We start from the raw sequence: 17,430 nt of genomic DNA, 5'->3' as shown, positions 1-17,430 counted from the left end.
GTGTCACTTATCAAGATGTATGCTGTTGTTTACTTACAATGAAGGTTTTATCAACAGGACATTATCAATGCTATGACTTGCTTGCCTGTGTGCATTGGTCCAACTCCACCCCCTCCTGTGATAGGCACCTGACTGTCTATGGACTTTGTATATAGTGTGGGCGGGGTTAGCTTTCTCAGCTCTGCTTCATGTTAAATCTAAGAACTCTGATTCTGTCACAACTGCTGCACCCAGTAAACTAAGTGATACATCGTTGGATTCAGCTTCTCTTTCCCTACATTATGCTGCTCTCAGAGGAGGTAGCAAAAACCTGCTGACAGACTCCCTTTAAGTGTGTGGGGACTATTAGAGGGAAGGCGGCCTATCAATGGTGCCATTTTTTTTTTTCAATTGGGTGGTGCAAACATTTCTAAGGCTATATTCACATGCCGCATTTACACTATTTTTTTGCTCTCTTGGTAGTAAAAACAGTGCATAAACAAGCATGTTTTTCTGCATTTTTGCAGTGTTTTTTTGGTGCGGAACATGTGTGATTTGTCTACAGTGCACGTTTAATAAAAAAAATTAAAAAAACGCCGCAAAGACGCAGTAAAACCTATTTGCTGCATTTTTTTTTCAGCATTTTTACACTTTCTCTTTATTTTCCGTGGGTGAAAAGATCCTGCAAAAATGTAATTTATATAAAAAAAAAGTTGCAAAAAAAAACAAACAAAAAAAACGCTGCATGTGAACATAGCCTAAAATGCCTCTCTAGATGAACTGTATTGTAAGCAAACACTAGCGTGGAGAATTGGCCCAAGCAGCAGCTCTTCCTTCCTAGGTAATGAAATCAGACACCATAATAGGGTGCCCAATTAAATATCTGCTAAAGGACTCCCTATATTTTATGTATGCCTCGATCTACCACCTTAAAAATTCACAAAAGTCTACAACACTACATAAAAGCGCCTAGACTTTTGCTCGATGGAGGTGAACAGGACTTATCTGAGCATTGTTAAATAATGTGCCATGAGATTGGATTTCGTTGATGCACCCCTTGCACTTGCCAAATTATTTTGTTGGGCAGCAGCTATGTACTTTTGTTACACAGGGGTCCTCTGCTTAACAACATCGTCCAAGTTTTGGCAGTTTTCATTAAACATCCTCAGGTTGTCGAGAATTTCTCCTAGGAATATTGCAAAATATAATTTAGAAATATAAACAGGCTGCGATTCTATTATTCTAATTATTTGGGTTTTGTAAATGAATATTTATTCGACGGGATAATTTAAAATGCAAAATACGTCTGGTTGGTAAACATGTTTTGATGGATAGTTTAGCACACCATGGTCCATCACTAGATAATACAGCTCATTATGTGCTTGGATGCTTTTGTACAGTATTGAAGTGTCCCTGGGAAAAAAAAAATCTAAACTATAAGCAATTGAGGTGGAAAAAAGGAAGATTATTTTTCTAGACGTGTCTTGTGTTTTGTTTGTAGAGCTGCCTGCCGCTCAATGTGGTGCCTGGACAGAAAATGCTTTCATGGGTTCCCTGCAACGCTCCTCTCCAACACACTGTATGGTTAAAGGTAATGGAACTCTCCAAAACTGTGCTGCAAGTATCTATATGTATGTATATTCTGCATGGACATTTATAAAGGTGCACGGTAGGTTCATATAGGTCAAGTTATGGCAATTTGGTGATCTAGAATTCCTGCTCATTTAGCATAAGGGCTCGTACAGATGACCGTATTTTCAGTTGCATTCGGAACAATGTTAGTCTATGGGCCCGTGCACATGTCCTATTTTTTACTTGGACTGGCTTGGTCGGAGAAAAAAATTGCAACATGCACAAAGTGCACACGATCTTCAAATCGCACTCAACCATGCAAATCAATGGGTCCGTGGAAATCATCGGACTGCACTCAGATGACACCTGAGTGCAGTCCGATTTCCACGGACTAACAGAATGGAGAAGATGGAGAATTTGTTTTCTCTATCTTCTCTTCCAAGAGAATTGGCTCACACTCTGATCAGAGTGGGATTTGCATAATCATTCCGACTCCCTCGGATGGGAGAATATATGGTCTACTGTACCTGCTCTATAGGTTCTGGGTGTTAAATTTGCATATAATATAGATAGGTCTTTAATATTTTATGCCCAAATCATCCTTTAAAGGCACTTTCTGTCCCAATTATATATCACCGGATAACACAAGGCGAAGCAGCCCGGAGAAATGGGGAAAGCTTTATAGTTTTAGTAAAGGGAATCTGTCAGCTTGTAATCTGAGAGCAGCATGATATAGGGCCAGAGACACTGATTCTAGCAATGTGTCACTTACTAGACTGCATTTTGCTGTTTCAATACAATCAGTGTTTTATCAGCAGGAGATTATCACTACAGGACTAGATGTCTTGTGCCTTATGTTCCAATCACGCCCCCACCACTGATTGGCAGCTTTCTGCCAATATACAGTGTATACAGATATCAGCCAATCAGTGGTGTGGGTGGGGTTAAACAGGGCTCTGCTAGATCTGCAGCAGAGAAAACAAGGATTCTATCACAACTGGTACATCCAGTAAACTAAGTGATACATCACTAGAATCAGGGTCTCTGTCCACTTCATATTGCTGTTAGACTACAAAGCAAAAATCTGCTGACATATTCCCTTTAAGAATTTTTTTTTCCCAATAAAGAAACATATAGAATTGTACCCATCCTCTAAACATGGCTAAAGTGTCCTATTTGCATTTATGCAAATTATTAGCGAAAATTATTAGAATTCACATTTTTTTCCCTGCATTAGGCAGACATTAGGTTTAAATTTATTCCTCGCATTGTACCGAGGACTCCAATATGTTTACTCACAGAGGAATAAGTAATGATCCATCTGCATTAATTCATGCGGAATAACGAGACTTTTATTTGCTTGATGCAGTAAGATTCAGATTTCATTTACTATATTACAGATGCCATTTACCATTATGTGCACGGATTATATTCTGCTCTTTACAAGTGGTAACTGTTACCTTCTCATTATTAATCCTCCTTTGCTCAGGTTAGCTTTGATAAACCCAGTCTTGCAGATTCATTCCTCGTTTACCTGTCCTCTGATGGAAACCTTCCTGCCAGCCCTCCGACGGCCACAGTGACTGCTCACCTGACAGACGTGACAGGACAGGATCATTCACTTGGTAAGTGAAGTGGATTGAAAGAATTCTTTATTTTGCTCTGTGTAAGCTAAAAATATATTGAAAATTGCAGTAAATTTACGAATTACTCAGTAAACCAACCTAATAATGGGATCGGTGGTAAACTATACAGGATGCCCATGTGGCTTCTATAGAGTACTTAGAGACTAGTATGGAGACTATGGAGACTTGGAGACAATGGAGACTTGGAGACTATGGAGATATGGAGACTATGGAGACTTGGAGACAATGGAGAATAGCATGGAGACTTGGAGACTATGGAGACTTGTATGGAGACTATGGAGAATAGTATGGAGACTTGGAGACTATGGAGACTTGTATGGAGACTATGGAGACTAGTATGGAGACTTGGAGACTATGGCGACTATTTAGACTAGTATGGAGGGGAATTGGATGTTTTGCCCCCAGCAGTTCGCCCCCAGCAATTCGTCCCTGGGTACATTTCGCCCCCGCACATTTCGTCCCCAGCATTTGGCCCCCAGGATGTTTTGCCCCCGCACGTCTCACCCCCGCACATATCGCCCCCAGTTCGCCCCCAGTCCGGGGACGAAATTTGCGGGGGCGAAATGTACCTGGGGGCAAACAGATGGGGGCGAACTGCTGGGGGGCAAATTGCTGGGGGCGAACTGCTGGGGGCGAAACTTCCTATAACCGGAGAATAGTATGGAGACTATGGAGAATAGTATGGAGACTATGGAGACTATGGAGACTATGGAGATTTGGAGACTATGGAGACTAATATGGAGACTATGGAGACTTGAAGACTATGAAAACAAGCATAGAGACTATAGAGACTAGTATGGCAGCTAGTATGGAGAATAGAATGGAGAATATAGAGAAAAAGGCCACTGGATGTCAAGATTTGAACCATAAAAGCAGTTTTTCAAATCCGCAGCATATCGATTCTTTTACCGTTTTTGCAGCGTTTTTGACCCATTCAAAAAAACATAAATCCTGTTCTGTGTGATGTATATAAAATACACTGCTCAAAAAAATAAAGGGAACACTCAATTAACACCTCCTAGATCTGAATGAATGAAATATTCTCATTGAATACTTTGTTCTGTACAAAGTTGAATGTGCTGACAACAAAATCACACAAAATTCATCAATGGAAATCAAATTTATTAACCAATGGAGGCCTGGATTTGGAGTCACCCCCAAAATCAAAGTGGAAAAACACACTACAGGCTGATCCAACTTTGATGTAATGTCCTTAAAACAAGTCAAAATGAGGCTCAGTATTGTGTGTGGCCTCCACGTGCCTGTATGACCTCCCTACAACGCCTGGGCATGCTCCTGATGAGGTTGCGGATGGTCTCCTGTGGGATCTCCTCCCAGACCTGGACTAAAGCATCCGCCAACTCCTGGACAGTCTGTGGTGCAACGTGACGTTGGTGGATGGAGCGAGACATGATGTCCCAGATGGGCTCAATCGGATTCAGGTCTGGGGAACGGGCGGGCCAGTCCATAGCTTCAATGCTTTTATCTTGCAGGAACTGTTGACACTCCAGCCACATGAGGTCTGGCATTGTCCTGCATTAGGAGGAACCCAGGGCCAACCGCACCAGAATATGGTCTCACAAGGGGTCTGAGGATCTCATCTCGGTACCTAATGGCAGTCGGGCTGCCTCTGGCGAGCGCATGGAGGGCTGTGCGGCCCTCCAAAGAAATGCCATCCCACACCATTACTGACCCACTGCCAAACCGGTCATGCTGAAGGATGTTGCAGGCAGCAGATCGCTCTCCATGGTGTCTCCAGATTCTGTCACGTTTGTCACATGTGCTCAGTGTGAACCTGCTTTCATCTGTGAAGAGCACAGGGCGCCAGTGGTGACTTTGCCAATCCTGGTGTTCTATTGCAAATGCAAAGCGTCCTGCACGGTGTTGGGCTGTGAGCACAACCACCATCTGTGGAGGTCAGGCCCTCATACCACCCTAATGGAGTGGTTTCTAACCATTTGTGCAGACACATGCACATTTGTGGCCTGCTGGAGGTTATTTTGCAGGGCTCTGGCAGTGCTCCTCCTGTTCCTCCTTGCACAAAGGCGGAGGTAGCGGTCCTGCTGCTGGGTTGTTGCCCTCCTATGGCCCCCTCCACGTCTCCTGGTGTACTGGCCTGTCTCCTGATAGCGCCTCCAGCCTCTGGACACTATGCTGACAGACACAGCAAACCTTCTTGCCACAGCTCGCATTGATGTGCCATTCTGGATGAGCTGCACTACCTGATCAACTTCTGTGGGTTGTAGAGTCCGTCTCATGCTACCACGAGTGTGAAAGCACAACCAACATTCAAAAGTGACCAAAACATCAGCCAGAAAGCATTGGTACTGAGATGTGGTCTGTGGTCCCCACCTGCAGAACCACTCCTTTATTGAGGGTGTCTTGATAATTGCCAATAATTTCCCTCTATTGTCTATTCCATTTGCACAACAGCATGTGAAATTGATTGTCAATCAGTGTTGCTTCCTAAGTGGACAGTTTGATTTCACAGAAGTTTGATTCACTTGGAGTTGTATTCTGTTGTTTAAGTGTTCCCTTTATTTTTTTGAGCAGTGTATATGTATCATACAGAATAGAACATGGTACGAAGCAGCAGATGTAATAATTGATGGCAGTATTTTACGTTTCTTCTGTCATTAAAAACGAATATACTGTGTAATAAATGGATATATCCTCCTGGCATACAGGGGGAAAGCTATAGAAACTATCCCAAATCTGGGATTGTTAGATGTCGCAGTAGCTCCAGGCTTACTACCCAGACATAATTGTGTAGGCACTGCACATTCAGCCTGATAGGTGTCACCATGCGCTCTCGCCCGTACTTTTGATGATGATGTCATGCCATCTGCTGGAGATATTTTGGCTTCATTAGTGTCACGTTATTATTACTTAACAACTCGTGAAGGTGTTTATAGATATAAAAGCAATAAGAAAACACTGTGTCATTATTAGTGAATCGCTAACATGGGGGCGACATCTGTTCCTTGGATCAGGCTTGTAGTGCAGTAACTGATGTATATAAACATGGTGAGAAGCGAACGCTCTACTACACGCACTCAAGGCCGGTTTAGACAACTGTATTTTCGGTCCGTGTGCAGTCGGTGTACATAACGGATCGCACACCGACAATGCACGGACCAATGTAAGTCAATAGGCCAACGCATGTGCGTTATTTTCCAGATTGATAACAGAGTGCTCTAGTCTTGTCTGCTAGTTTCTATGGTACCGAATGACACAATATGGAAGAGAATATGAGCTGCCTGCGGGCATGACTGGCCTGAGAATTAAGGGGTATTCCCATCTCCAAGATCCTATCCCAATATGTAGTAGGTGTAATAATAATAATATTAGCAAATACCTCCAATTAAAAATGTAGTATAGTTCTTCTGATTTGCTATGTCTCTTACCCCATGTGCAGGACATTGCAGTAGCTTAGGTATACATGGTTATAACCACTCATATAGTGACCGTTAGTTAGTGATGGTAACCATGGATACCTAAGCTACTGCAATGTCCTGCACATGAGGTAAGTGACATAGTGAAACTGAAGAACTATACTACATTTGTAAATGAAGGTATTTGCTAATATTATTATTATTAGACCTACTACCTATTGGCATAGGATCTTAAAGATGGGAATACCACCTTAACACAATCATGGGACCATGAATTATACCCATTGTCGTGTCCTGCCGCATTCTTACCACTGACCATGATTCTGCTTGTCTTTGCTACCCTCCTTTGTGGTATGTCCACACCTGTCCACTGTTCTCCTCTGGGCAGGTCTTCCATGACTTTTCTCGTTGACTTCCGTCCTGGTCTCTCGGCTTCTTATTCTCATGTGAAAGTAAAGTAGTTTTTGTTGCACTGTGTGGGCTAAAAATATATTGTAAATTGTAGTAAATTTACTGATACTCGGTAAAACTAATCTAAGAATAAGATCTAGGATGTATGTACCATACAGGATGCCCATGTGGGACTTGGAGAGAGGAGTGACAGCCATGGTTGAAGGGCCAGCGTTGGCCAATATATCTTCTCTCCAGTCACTTCCTGGCCATCACATGCTTCAAAAGGATCCTTCCCTAATTTTTCCGCACCTCAGCAGAATTATTTTTGTTCCTCTACTGTGCTAAGGAGTATTCTAGTACTGTTATATTTGGCTTTGATTCGGCTTTTTCCTGACCACAAATTATTGTCTGCTGCCTGCCCTGAGCTCTGCTTGTCTACTGTATACTATGGAACTCCACCTGACCACAGATTATTGTCTGCTGCCTGCCCTGAGCTCTGCTTGTCTACTGTATACCATGGAAGTCTACCTGACCACAGATTATTGTCTGCTGCCTGCCCTGAGCTCTGCTTGTCTACTGTATACTATGGAACTCCACCTGACCACAGATTATTGTCTGCTGCCTGCCCTGAGCTCTGCTTGTCTACTGTATACCATGGAACTCTACCTGACCACAGATTATTATCTGCTGCCTGTCCTGACCTCTGCTTGTCTACTGTATACTATGGAACTCCACCTGACCACAGATTATTGTCTGCTGCCTATCCTGACCTCTGTTTGGCTACTGTATACCATGGAACTCCACCTGACCACAGATTATTATCTGTTGCCTGTCCTGACCTCTGTTTGGCTACTGTATACCATGGAACTCCACCTGACCACAGATTATTATCTCTTGCCTGTCCTGACCTCTGCTTGTCTACTGTATACTATGGAACTCCACCTGACCACAGATTATTATCTGCTGCCTGCCCTGACTTCTGCTTGTCAACTGTACACTGTGGTACTCCACCTGCTCTGACCTGTTCCTATCTGATTGCAGTTTTGCTTGCTGTCTTAGTACCTTGAATTAGAGTTATCAATGTTTCGATACGTAAACCTTTGCTTATGGAGACTTCTGCAAGAATAGTGACATGAACCCTGTTTCCATTAATATTTCCCTTACTGGGCTGTGTTTTGCTGTTTCAATACAATCAGTGTTTTATCAGAAGGAGATTATTACTAGAGGACTTGATGTTTTGGGCCTCCTAGTCCAACCCCACCACCAGCACTGATTAGCAGCTTTCTGCCAATATACAGTGTATACATTATTTGGCCAATCAGTGAAGTGGGCGGGGTTATACAGAGCTCAGCATTTAGAGCTCTGTTACATCTATAGCAGAGAAAACAGTGATTGTATCACAACTGTTGCATCCAGTAAATTAAGTGATACATCGCTGGAATCAGGGTCTCTGTCCCTACATTATGCTGCTGTCAGATTACATAGCCAAAACTTGCTGGCCGATTCTTTTTTAGGGTGAAAGTTTAAGGATCCTTTGGACTCAGCTCTTACGTTTTGTTCACATCTTTCTTGCAAGATATGTGATCTAGTTCTTCACAGCAATCACATATATCCAAGACACCCTCATAACTGATGTGACCCCACTTTTGCAGTTTTTTTAATGCACGTTTCTTAGCTAAATACACAAAAGGGAAAAAAATCAAAGGGATGCCCACCAAGACCAAAGTGGTCTCCCACCCATGATCACAATATGAGGACTTATCCTATTAATATACTATAACATTATAGGAAGCGAATACAATTTTAAGTAATTCCTAATATACAGTATAGATTCAGAGCTACCGAAAACTTTATTTCAAAACAGGTCAATAAATTCATTTTCTTATTCTTTACTGAATTGATCAGCCCATTGGCTTTCAGATGGTAATGCCCAAGTACAGAGAAATTCTTGACCTTACGTGGGATAGCTGGTATTGTGGTATGTAATAATACAAAGCGTTCTCCTCTCTGGAATAAATAATTCACGTTCTTCCTCTGGCAGCAGCCTGCTTACAATGTAGTCTGAAGCTGATTATATAATGGAGATTTAAGCTTGCAGACTTTCAGAAATTGTAGCATTTGTATGCATAAAAATGGAGATCTGAACTGGAAGTTGAATGCTTTATCATGTCGGTTCTTTTATAGGAAAGATATGGGTGATAGAAGGTTTTTCTATGTGACAGTAAAACATTAAAAAGGCACTTAACTTGTTAGTTAATTGCCTATGGATAGGTTCATAGATGGACTGATCCCGCCTCTAATAATCAGATGACCTTTTTTCAGACTTAAAGGGGTATTACATGAGTGGGGGGTCCGACACTTAGTACCCCCATAGGTCAGCTGCATTAGGCTCCAAAGGCCAGATGTGAACAGATTATAGAGCCGAAACAGCACACCTCTGTACTCAATGTAGTGTCCGTTCTCAGGCACTGTAGCTCAGCTCTTATTGAAGGGAATGACAGATAAGCTGCAGTACCCAGAATCCACCACTAGACAGAGCACAGAGCTGTACACTGCTTACAACATCTGAAATGCAGATTGGTTAGTGTGCTGTGTGTCGGGTCACCACTGATTTGATATTGATCATCTATCTTAAAGGGGACCTTTTATATTTAGATGATAAACTGGTGACATTATGATGAAGAGGCTAAAGATCTGACTAAAACATATTGTTTATTTTTATATCTCATCTCCATTGTGGAGATATTACCTCTTAAACCTTTATATGATAATTTCACTGGGGGCATTTACTTTTTCCTCTGCATGGAGTAGGCCAATCAAAAGCAGAAGAAAATAGAAAACTCCCACAGAGAATGTCAGAACTAAATTTTTCTGTGTTATATGGTAAGAGTGATATCTAACCAGGTCACATAGATCTAACGGCTGGCAATTACTGTGCAGGGGGAGAGGAGCAGATATGTGTGCCATTATAAACACCACTCTGCATCTTGGAATGAATGCAGAGCTCTGTATGTGACAAGCGATGATCTCACCCTACAGCTCTCATCTCACAACATTGTCATGCTGTGAGATGTAGTGTACAGTGTACAATCAGAACTTGTTACATACAACACTCTGCATCAATCCCAGGTACAGGTACATTATTTCCCGATACCAGGGATAGATGCAGATCAGTGTGACAATCAATGCTCACAGACTACAGCTCTCATCTCACAGCACTGTCATGATATGAGATGAGAGGTGTAGTGTGCAATCAGCACTTGTCACATACACCGCTCAGTATCAATTTCAGATACAGGGGCATTATTCCATGATACCTAGGTTAGATGCAGAATTCCAGGATTATGCAAGAGATGGGACCAGAAGAAGCCAAGGAGAAGTGTTAGGGGAAGGTGAAAAGACATAGAAGCAGTGTCCAGGAGAAGGCCAGGAGCAGTGTTCAGGAGCAGGCCAGGTGATACAAGAGCAGTGTCCAATAACAGTCCAGGAGATACCAGGAGCAATGCAATGTCCATGAGCTGACCAGGTGATACTGGGGACAGTGTCTAGGAGCATGTCAGAAGATACCAGGAGCACTGTCGAAGAGAAGGTCAGGGACAGGACCAAGACATACAATAGCAATATCCAGGAGCAGACCAGGAGATATATGGAGCAGAGTCAATGATTATGGAGGAGTTGGGGTCAGAAGATACCAGGACCAGTATTCAAAAGAAAGCCAGGAGATACAGGAGTAGTGTCCAGGAGCAGGCCAGGAGACACAGGAGCAGTGTTTAGGAGCAGACAAGGGGATTCAGGAGCAATGTCCTGGAACAGGCCAGGAGACACAGAAGGAGTATTCAGGAGCTGGGCAGAGTATTCAGGAGCTGGGCAGGGGATAAAAGATCAGTGTCCAGAAACAGGCCATGAGATACCAGGAACACTGTCCAGGAGATACCAGGGACAATGTTCAGGAGCAGGGCCGGAGAGACCAAGAGCAGTGCCCAGGAGCTTAGGTCAAGAAATACTAACCAGGGAAACGGCAAGGAGATACCAGGGGCAGTGTTCAGAAATATGCCAGGACATACCAGTGGCCTGTTCAGGAGTCATCAAGCAGGATGAAACAAGGAGATACTGGAAACAAACATCAGCTGAAACAACAAGAGTTTATTGGTTTCAGAGCAGTTGAAATCAGTTAAAATGATTATCCAATTGGTAACAAGTCTAGATGATCTGAGCTCAGGAATACTGGAGTCAATTCTGTTATTCTCTTAGCTGTCATTTACAGTTTTTGCTTATTGTTATGTGTGAGTAATTATTTATCATTTTGCTCTGGATGTCACACTGCTTTACATTACGGAAATTAAATCAATATCATGAGATTACACAATAAATCATACGGCATCAGCATTCGCTGAACAGATGACATAACTTTACCATGCACTTTATTTAGGAAAATGCAAAACTAGAAATACAGAATTCTAATTTTCTCAATGCTCGATGATGATGATGACGCACTATTTCTGTAGGGAAAAAAAAATAAGATTATTTCTGCTTGTTTTCAGAGAAGTTCAAATAAGTAATAAAATTGAAATTGTTTTTCTTGCAGAGAATCTGTCAAAAGTTTTTTTGTTATGTAATCTGAGAGCAGCATGATGTAGGGACAGAGAACCTAATTCCAGCTACGTGTCACCTGCTGGTCTACAGGATGTCATTTTGATGCACTCAATGTTTTCTCTGCTGCAGATGTAGCAGAGCTGAGAATGCTGAGCTCTGTATAACCCCGCCCACACCACTGATTGGCAGTTTTCTGTGTTCACTGACAAAAAGCTGCTAATCAGTGGTGGGGGCGGAGTTACAACGAGCAGTTGACTAGGAGGCAGGAGACACCTAGTCCTCTAGTGATAATCTCCTGCTGATAAAACACTGATTTTATTGACACAACAATACACAGCCTAATAAGTGACACAAGTTATTTAGATATTGATATTCTAATATCAGGCAAATGAAAATGCAGAAAGTCATTATTAGATTAAAATATAAAAACATGCAGGTCAATGGCTACATGTGAACATACCACATAGTTCCTACTATAGTCCAGCATGTCCTAAAAGGCAATAAATCCAAATTACTGGTATTAGTGCTTAAAAAATTATTCCCATCTTCATAATGGATATTTTTGGATAGTGCTTATAAACACAAACTATTTATGATTTTTTTTTACCCATTCTTGAGATATTAACACTTTTCTTTTGTTTACAACTTATTGCCTTGGAGACCGACCACCGCTGCTAGACAACAGAATACGCACAGTGCTTACAAGTTCTTTTATGCTAAGATTGTAAGCACTGTTCTGAAGCTGGCCAGGATTGCTGGAGCGTGCTGTTACCTCCTAATCCCAGCCGGCTTCAGCACAATTCTTAGAAGACAGACAGCAGTGGTGGTCGGTCTCCTAGGCAACAAGCAAACAAAAGAAAAGTTTTAATACCTCTAGAATGGCTGCAAATTTTATTAAGCAGTAAATTGATAGACTTCTTACTTGTACAAGAACTATCATCAATATCCATCTATGAAGATAGAAAGAACTTAATTTATGTATTTTTATACACAGCAGTATTTGCAAAAACGCTGCAGTCAGTTGTTTGTCTGCAGGAAAATATGAAACACATTACAATGCACTTTTGTTGCTGTTTTAACACTTGTTTTGTGGGGTGTCTTTTTTTTAAGTTCAGCATGCTCTAGTATTGTATAAAAATGCCTTGATAATCAACAAAGTTTTATAACCTGGCACTTTTTTTTTCCTAGCACAAAGTTATAATAAATTATGGAATTTCTTATATTGGAAAGAACCAAACAATCAATTAAAGGGAATCTGTCAGCAGGTTTTTGCTATGTAATCTGAGAGCAGCATAATGGAGGGGCAGAGACCCTGATTCCAATGATGTATCACTTACTGGGCTTTGTTCTGCTGTGTTCAATAAAATCAGTGATTTATCAGCAGTTTATCATTACAGGACAAGTTTCCCTCGTGCCCTCTAGTCCAACCACATCCCCATCACTGACTGACAGCTTTCTGTCTATATACAGTGTATAGAGAAAGCAGCCAATCAGTGGTGTGGGCAGGGTTATACAGGGCTCAGCATTCCGAGCTCTGCTAGATCTATAGCAGAGAAAACTGTGATTCTATCACAACTGCTGCACCCAGTAAACTAAGTGATACATCACTGAAATCAGGATCTATGTCCCTACATCATGCTGTTGTTAAATTACATAGCAAAAAAACCTGCTGACCGATTCTCTTTAAATAATTATTAACAAAATTCATTGGACTCTGGACTGGTTGTGTTTTAATACAATCAGTGTTTTATCTGCAGGAGATTATCAATAGAGGACTAGATGTCTTGTGCCTCCTGGTCCAACCACCCATGATTACCAGCTTTCTGCCAATATAGCGTGTACACATGAAGCTGCCAATCAGTGATGTGGGCGGGGATATACAGGGCTCAGCATTCCGAGCTCTGCTAGAGCTGCAGCAGAGAAAACCGTGATTCTATAACAAATGCTGCACCCAGTAAACTAAGTGATACATCACTGGAATCAGGGTCTCTTTCCCTACATCATGTTGCTTTCAAATTACATAGCAAAAACCTGCTGACGGATTCTCTTTAAATAATTAATAACAAAATGCACTGGACCCTTATACAATGATATCAAATGATGGGGGTGATAAAATCCTGCCAATAAGTAATGTACCTACCAGTTTTGATTTCTCCCCACATTTCTCAGATTTTAAGCAGATAGTGCTGAAATCCATCACCCATTACCATTTTCTTTTAGTTACTAGTGGGGGACTTTTTTGTTCAGGATCTTGATTTCTTGGTCAAAGTGCAGCGTGATGGCAAAGAGCATCCACTGGAGGAGCTGTTCTATCCCGCATTACACAGGGAGACCATCTATTTTAGTAGGCAGAATGTAATGCATATTTTTACCAGTGGTGGCGCTACAGGTAAACGGGTTTAACACTTACAGCCCTGTTTTCCACATATTACAATTTATTGCTGGGGGTTGCAGCAGTGATACAGATTATTTAGGGACCTTTCTAAAAAGTAGAGATTGTCCATAATGGAGAACCCATTTATTTATCCTGATCCTAAAAGAGTAAAGATAAAATGAGGAGAAAAAAAAATGTAACTGAAGAAAAGGTGTTTAGAAGTGATAACAATAATAAAGTGAGGTCTGTATTATATTCAATATATACGATTAAAAAATGATCGCTGAAAGCATTTGCAAAGCATTTCCCGGAGGTGGGGAATGGGAGTGAATTGCTCTGCAGGTACATAAAAGTGCTCATACAGCATCTTCAGTACAAAGGAATAGGCTCCGCGTGGAGGCCCCATTTCTGCCGCTGCCAAACGACCCTTTAGATTCAGAGGTCTCTTGCAAAAGAAAATAACATGCCTTAAAATATGCTTTCTTCATCAAAAATAATAACTTGCAAGGAAAAAAGCTTCAATTATATGTATTCTGTTGTCAAAGCTTTTCATAGTCCTCCCATTGATGACAACATTAATCTCAGCATTATCAATCCCAAAGTTTCCTCAATTGAGATGTATACCCCAGCATGTATATACCATCACTTTGAAATGTACATATCTCATAGAATAACCAGCTAAAGCCATTATCATACCTATGTTTTCCTAGGAACGCACCAGCTTTCATGCCAGAGTAATCCTGTGGTTTTGAGATGTCCCCAAAACCCAACGTACAAAGTGGAGTCACTTACTTTGAAGTTCTCCTCCTCACTCATTGGGGTACATGGAGTGGCCCTTAGATCCCCGGTTAGCAGCAGCGATTCATCAGTGGGGAAGGAATTTATCAGAAAGAGTTGCAGGTAATTGATATATGGAAAATATATATTCTTGTACCGTGTTAGCCAGTAGATAGAAAAATATTTAGATTTGAGAGTCCTCAGTGGTTGATACCTTTTAATGGCTAACTGAAAAGATGGTAACAAATTGCAAGCTTTCGAGACTACTCAGGTCTCTTCATCAAGCTAGTAGGATACTAGCTGATAGTAGGATGCTAGCCTGATGAAGAGACCTGAGTAGTCTCGAAAGCTTGCAATTTGTTACCATCTTTTCAGTTAGCCATTAAAAGGTATCAACCACTGAGGACTCTCAAATCTAAATATTTTTCAGGTAATTGATGAAATGCTACGATGTGTGTATATTTTTAAGGCTCGCCTATCTCTCATATTTTGGGTGACTTTTCAAAATAAGCTGCCATGTGTGCATATATGAAGAGTCACATTATGTCTGGCCATTACATGAAGTTAACGGAGCATTGTTCACTAGTTTACTCCTCTACAAGATCTAGCTGTAATCTTCAGTTGTCCCTGAGCTAGTGGGTGCAGCCTAGCTGCTATAATATTTCCCATACATAGTCCACAGAAACATTAGGAATTCCTGCACCTCTGTCTCTTTGTAAGACATCTTCAAAAGTAGCAGCCATATGGAGGACATTAAACAATTCTACTCAGCAATGTAGCTGTGAATGCTGCTCTGAGTTAAGATTAATGGGAATCTGTAAGCAGGATTTTACCTCCCAAATTATTTATTTGCAAATGTAGCTCCTTCAAAGTCAAGTTCAGCAATACCTTTATCTAGACAAGTCCATTCCTCTGTTACTGAGAAATCAGCATTTAAATTGATATGCAAATAGAGCTGGAGTGACAGAGGCTTCAGATCTAAAGCCCTATTTACATATCAATTTGAACTCTGATTTTCCAGTAATGGAGGAATGGACTGGCCATGTAAAGGTATTGCTGGACTTGTCTTTGAAAGAGCTACATACACAAATAAAAAGTTGGGGGGGGGGGCAAAATCCTACTAACAAATTCCTTTTAAAGACTTACAAGAAAGCAACAACATTATCTGTGTGTCTCTCTACCTCTATTTCTCTGCTGCTCCCTCTCTCATCCCTCTTCACTCCATAGACTTTGACAGAAAGTTGTAATCTGACCCATCATTGAGCTATCAGTCCATTTCATCTTGAGCAGGACAAAGAGAAGTGGCTCATAAGTGGAGAAAGAAGATATTTTTCCTGAGAAGACATACATATAAGAAAATTTCCTGTGTTTACTGGCACTGTTAATTTATGGAAAGTTTGTTGAGATTTTGAAACAGGGATGATTTTAAGCTATGATCACACTGCTGTCATAGCTTCTTATAGGTTTTCATTGATTTTTTATGAGGACTTTAAGAGTTTTAAATAAAATAGTTTATTGGGAGAAATACCTTAATCATGTAATTTGTGCCCATTTAATTCACCAGCTCATGCCCGGCTCTGCACGTGTCACATGGGACTGCCCAATGTTCTATGGATAAGGATGGAGAAACCCTATGTTCAGTAACATGTGAGGAGGGATATGTTCTCCATACATTTAGTAAGACAGGACATAAAATCTTACAGGTAAGTCAGATCCCAAGTTATGAATCATTTTTCACTAAGAAAGTGCTAATTAAGGCCCTGCATGGGAGGAAATGTAATTCTCTTATTCCTGAGGTCAAAGGTATAGTAGAGTATCAGCCTTTTCCCTATAATAACACTTATCAACGTTATGATAGGGACAGTAGACGTTATGGCAACCAACTCAGAGACCAGATGGCCGCAGGTAGCTGCAGTCAGTAATCAGGGATGGGAGTGTTCCTGAACCCACAATGAGTGCTCTCCTGCACTGACATTGCGCGAGCGCCACTGGACTTTAGTGTCAATGTAGCGTGGTTAAGTTCAGACTGTGCTCGCTGTGGGAAAGCGGTCAATCTGGATCAGGGACAGTGCTCTGAATGCAAATTGAGACAGCATAATGGTGTACTGAGTTCTTGACTACACCAAGGGTGCACCAAAACCTAGGCAGAGGACTAGAACACTAGAGCCACCTATTAGAAGCAGTGATCACTAAAAGTAATTATGATGAAACACCGTGTCTGAATATTAAGATTCTGGTTTTGCTTTTATCCTAAGTCATATTACAAGGCTTGTTAAAGAGTCGATATTGACTTTTAGGATCGCTGCTTCCAATATGTGGCGCGACTTTTATCCTAAGTCATATTACAATGCTTGTTAAAGAGTCAATATTGACTTTTAGGATCGCTGCTTCCAATATGTGGCGCTACTTTTATCCTAAGACATATTACAAGGCTTGTTAAAGAGTCAATATTGACTTTTAGGATTGCTGCTTCCAATATGTGGCGCAACTATTATCCTAAGTCATATTACAAGGCTTGTTAAAGAGTCGATATTGACTTTTAAGATCGCTGCTTCCAATAGGTGGCACTAAAAGTCTAGTCCTCTTCCTCTTTGAAGAGACAATTTGCATATTTAATTTCCCAGAGGAGCATACATGGCTTATAAGTCTCATCACTTTGACATGCCATACTTGGCTCGTCACTTTCCACAAGGAAAAACGT

The 17,430-nt window shown here is 41.2% G+C and overlaps 1 protein-coding gene across 4 annotated transcripts in view; it reads left to right on the top strand.

The window, feature by feature from the left end:
* Positions 1-17,430, top strand: part of PAPPA2 (pappalysin 2) — a 331,936-nt gene that overhangs the window by 205,632 nt on the left and 108,874 nt on the right. For all 4 annotated transcript variants that reach the window (XM_073643372.1, XM_073643370.1, XM_073643374.1 and 1 more), the window contains exons 12-15: positions 1,481-1,570; positions 3,041-3,176; positions 14,663-14,852; positions 16,294-16,432. In XM_073643372.1, coding sequence (XP_073499473.1) covers positions 1,481-1,570; positions 3,041-3,176; positions 14,663-14,852; positions 16,294-16,432 — 555 coding nt within the window. The remainder of the gene's footprint in view (positions 1-1,480; positions 1,571-3,040; positions 3,177-14,662; positions 14,853-16,293; positions 16,433-17,430) is intronic.

Source organism: Phyllobates terribilis, unplaced genomic scaffold (genome assembly GCF_046119375.1).
Source record: "Phyllobates terribilis strain yellow unplaced genomic scaffold, ASM4611937v1 Scaffold_8__6_contigs__length_399053987, whole genome shotgun sequence".
In the NCBI taxonomy this organism is placed as follows: Eukaryota; Metazoa; Chordata; class Amphibia; order Anura; family Dendrobatidae; genus Phyllobates; species Phyllobates terribilis.
This window is presented reverse-complemented; position numbering and strand designations above follow the sequence as displayed.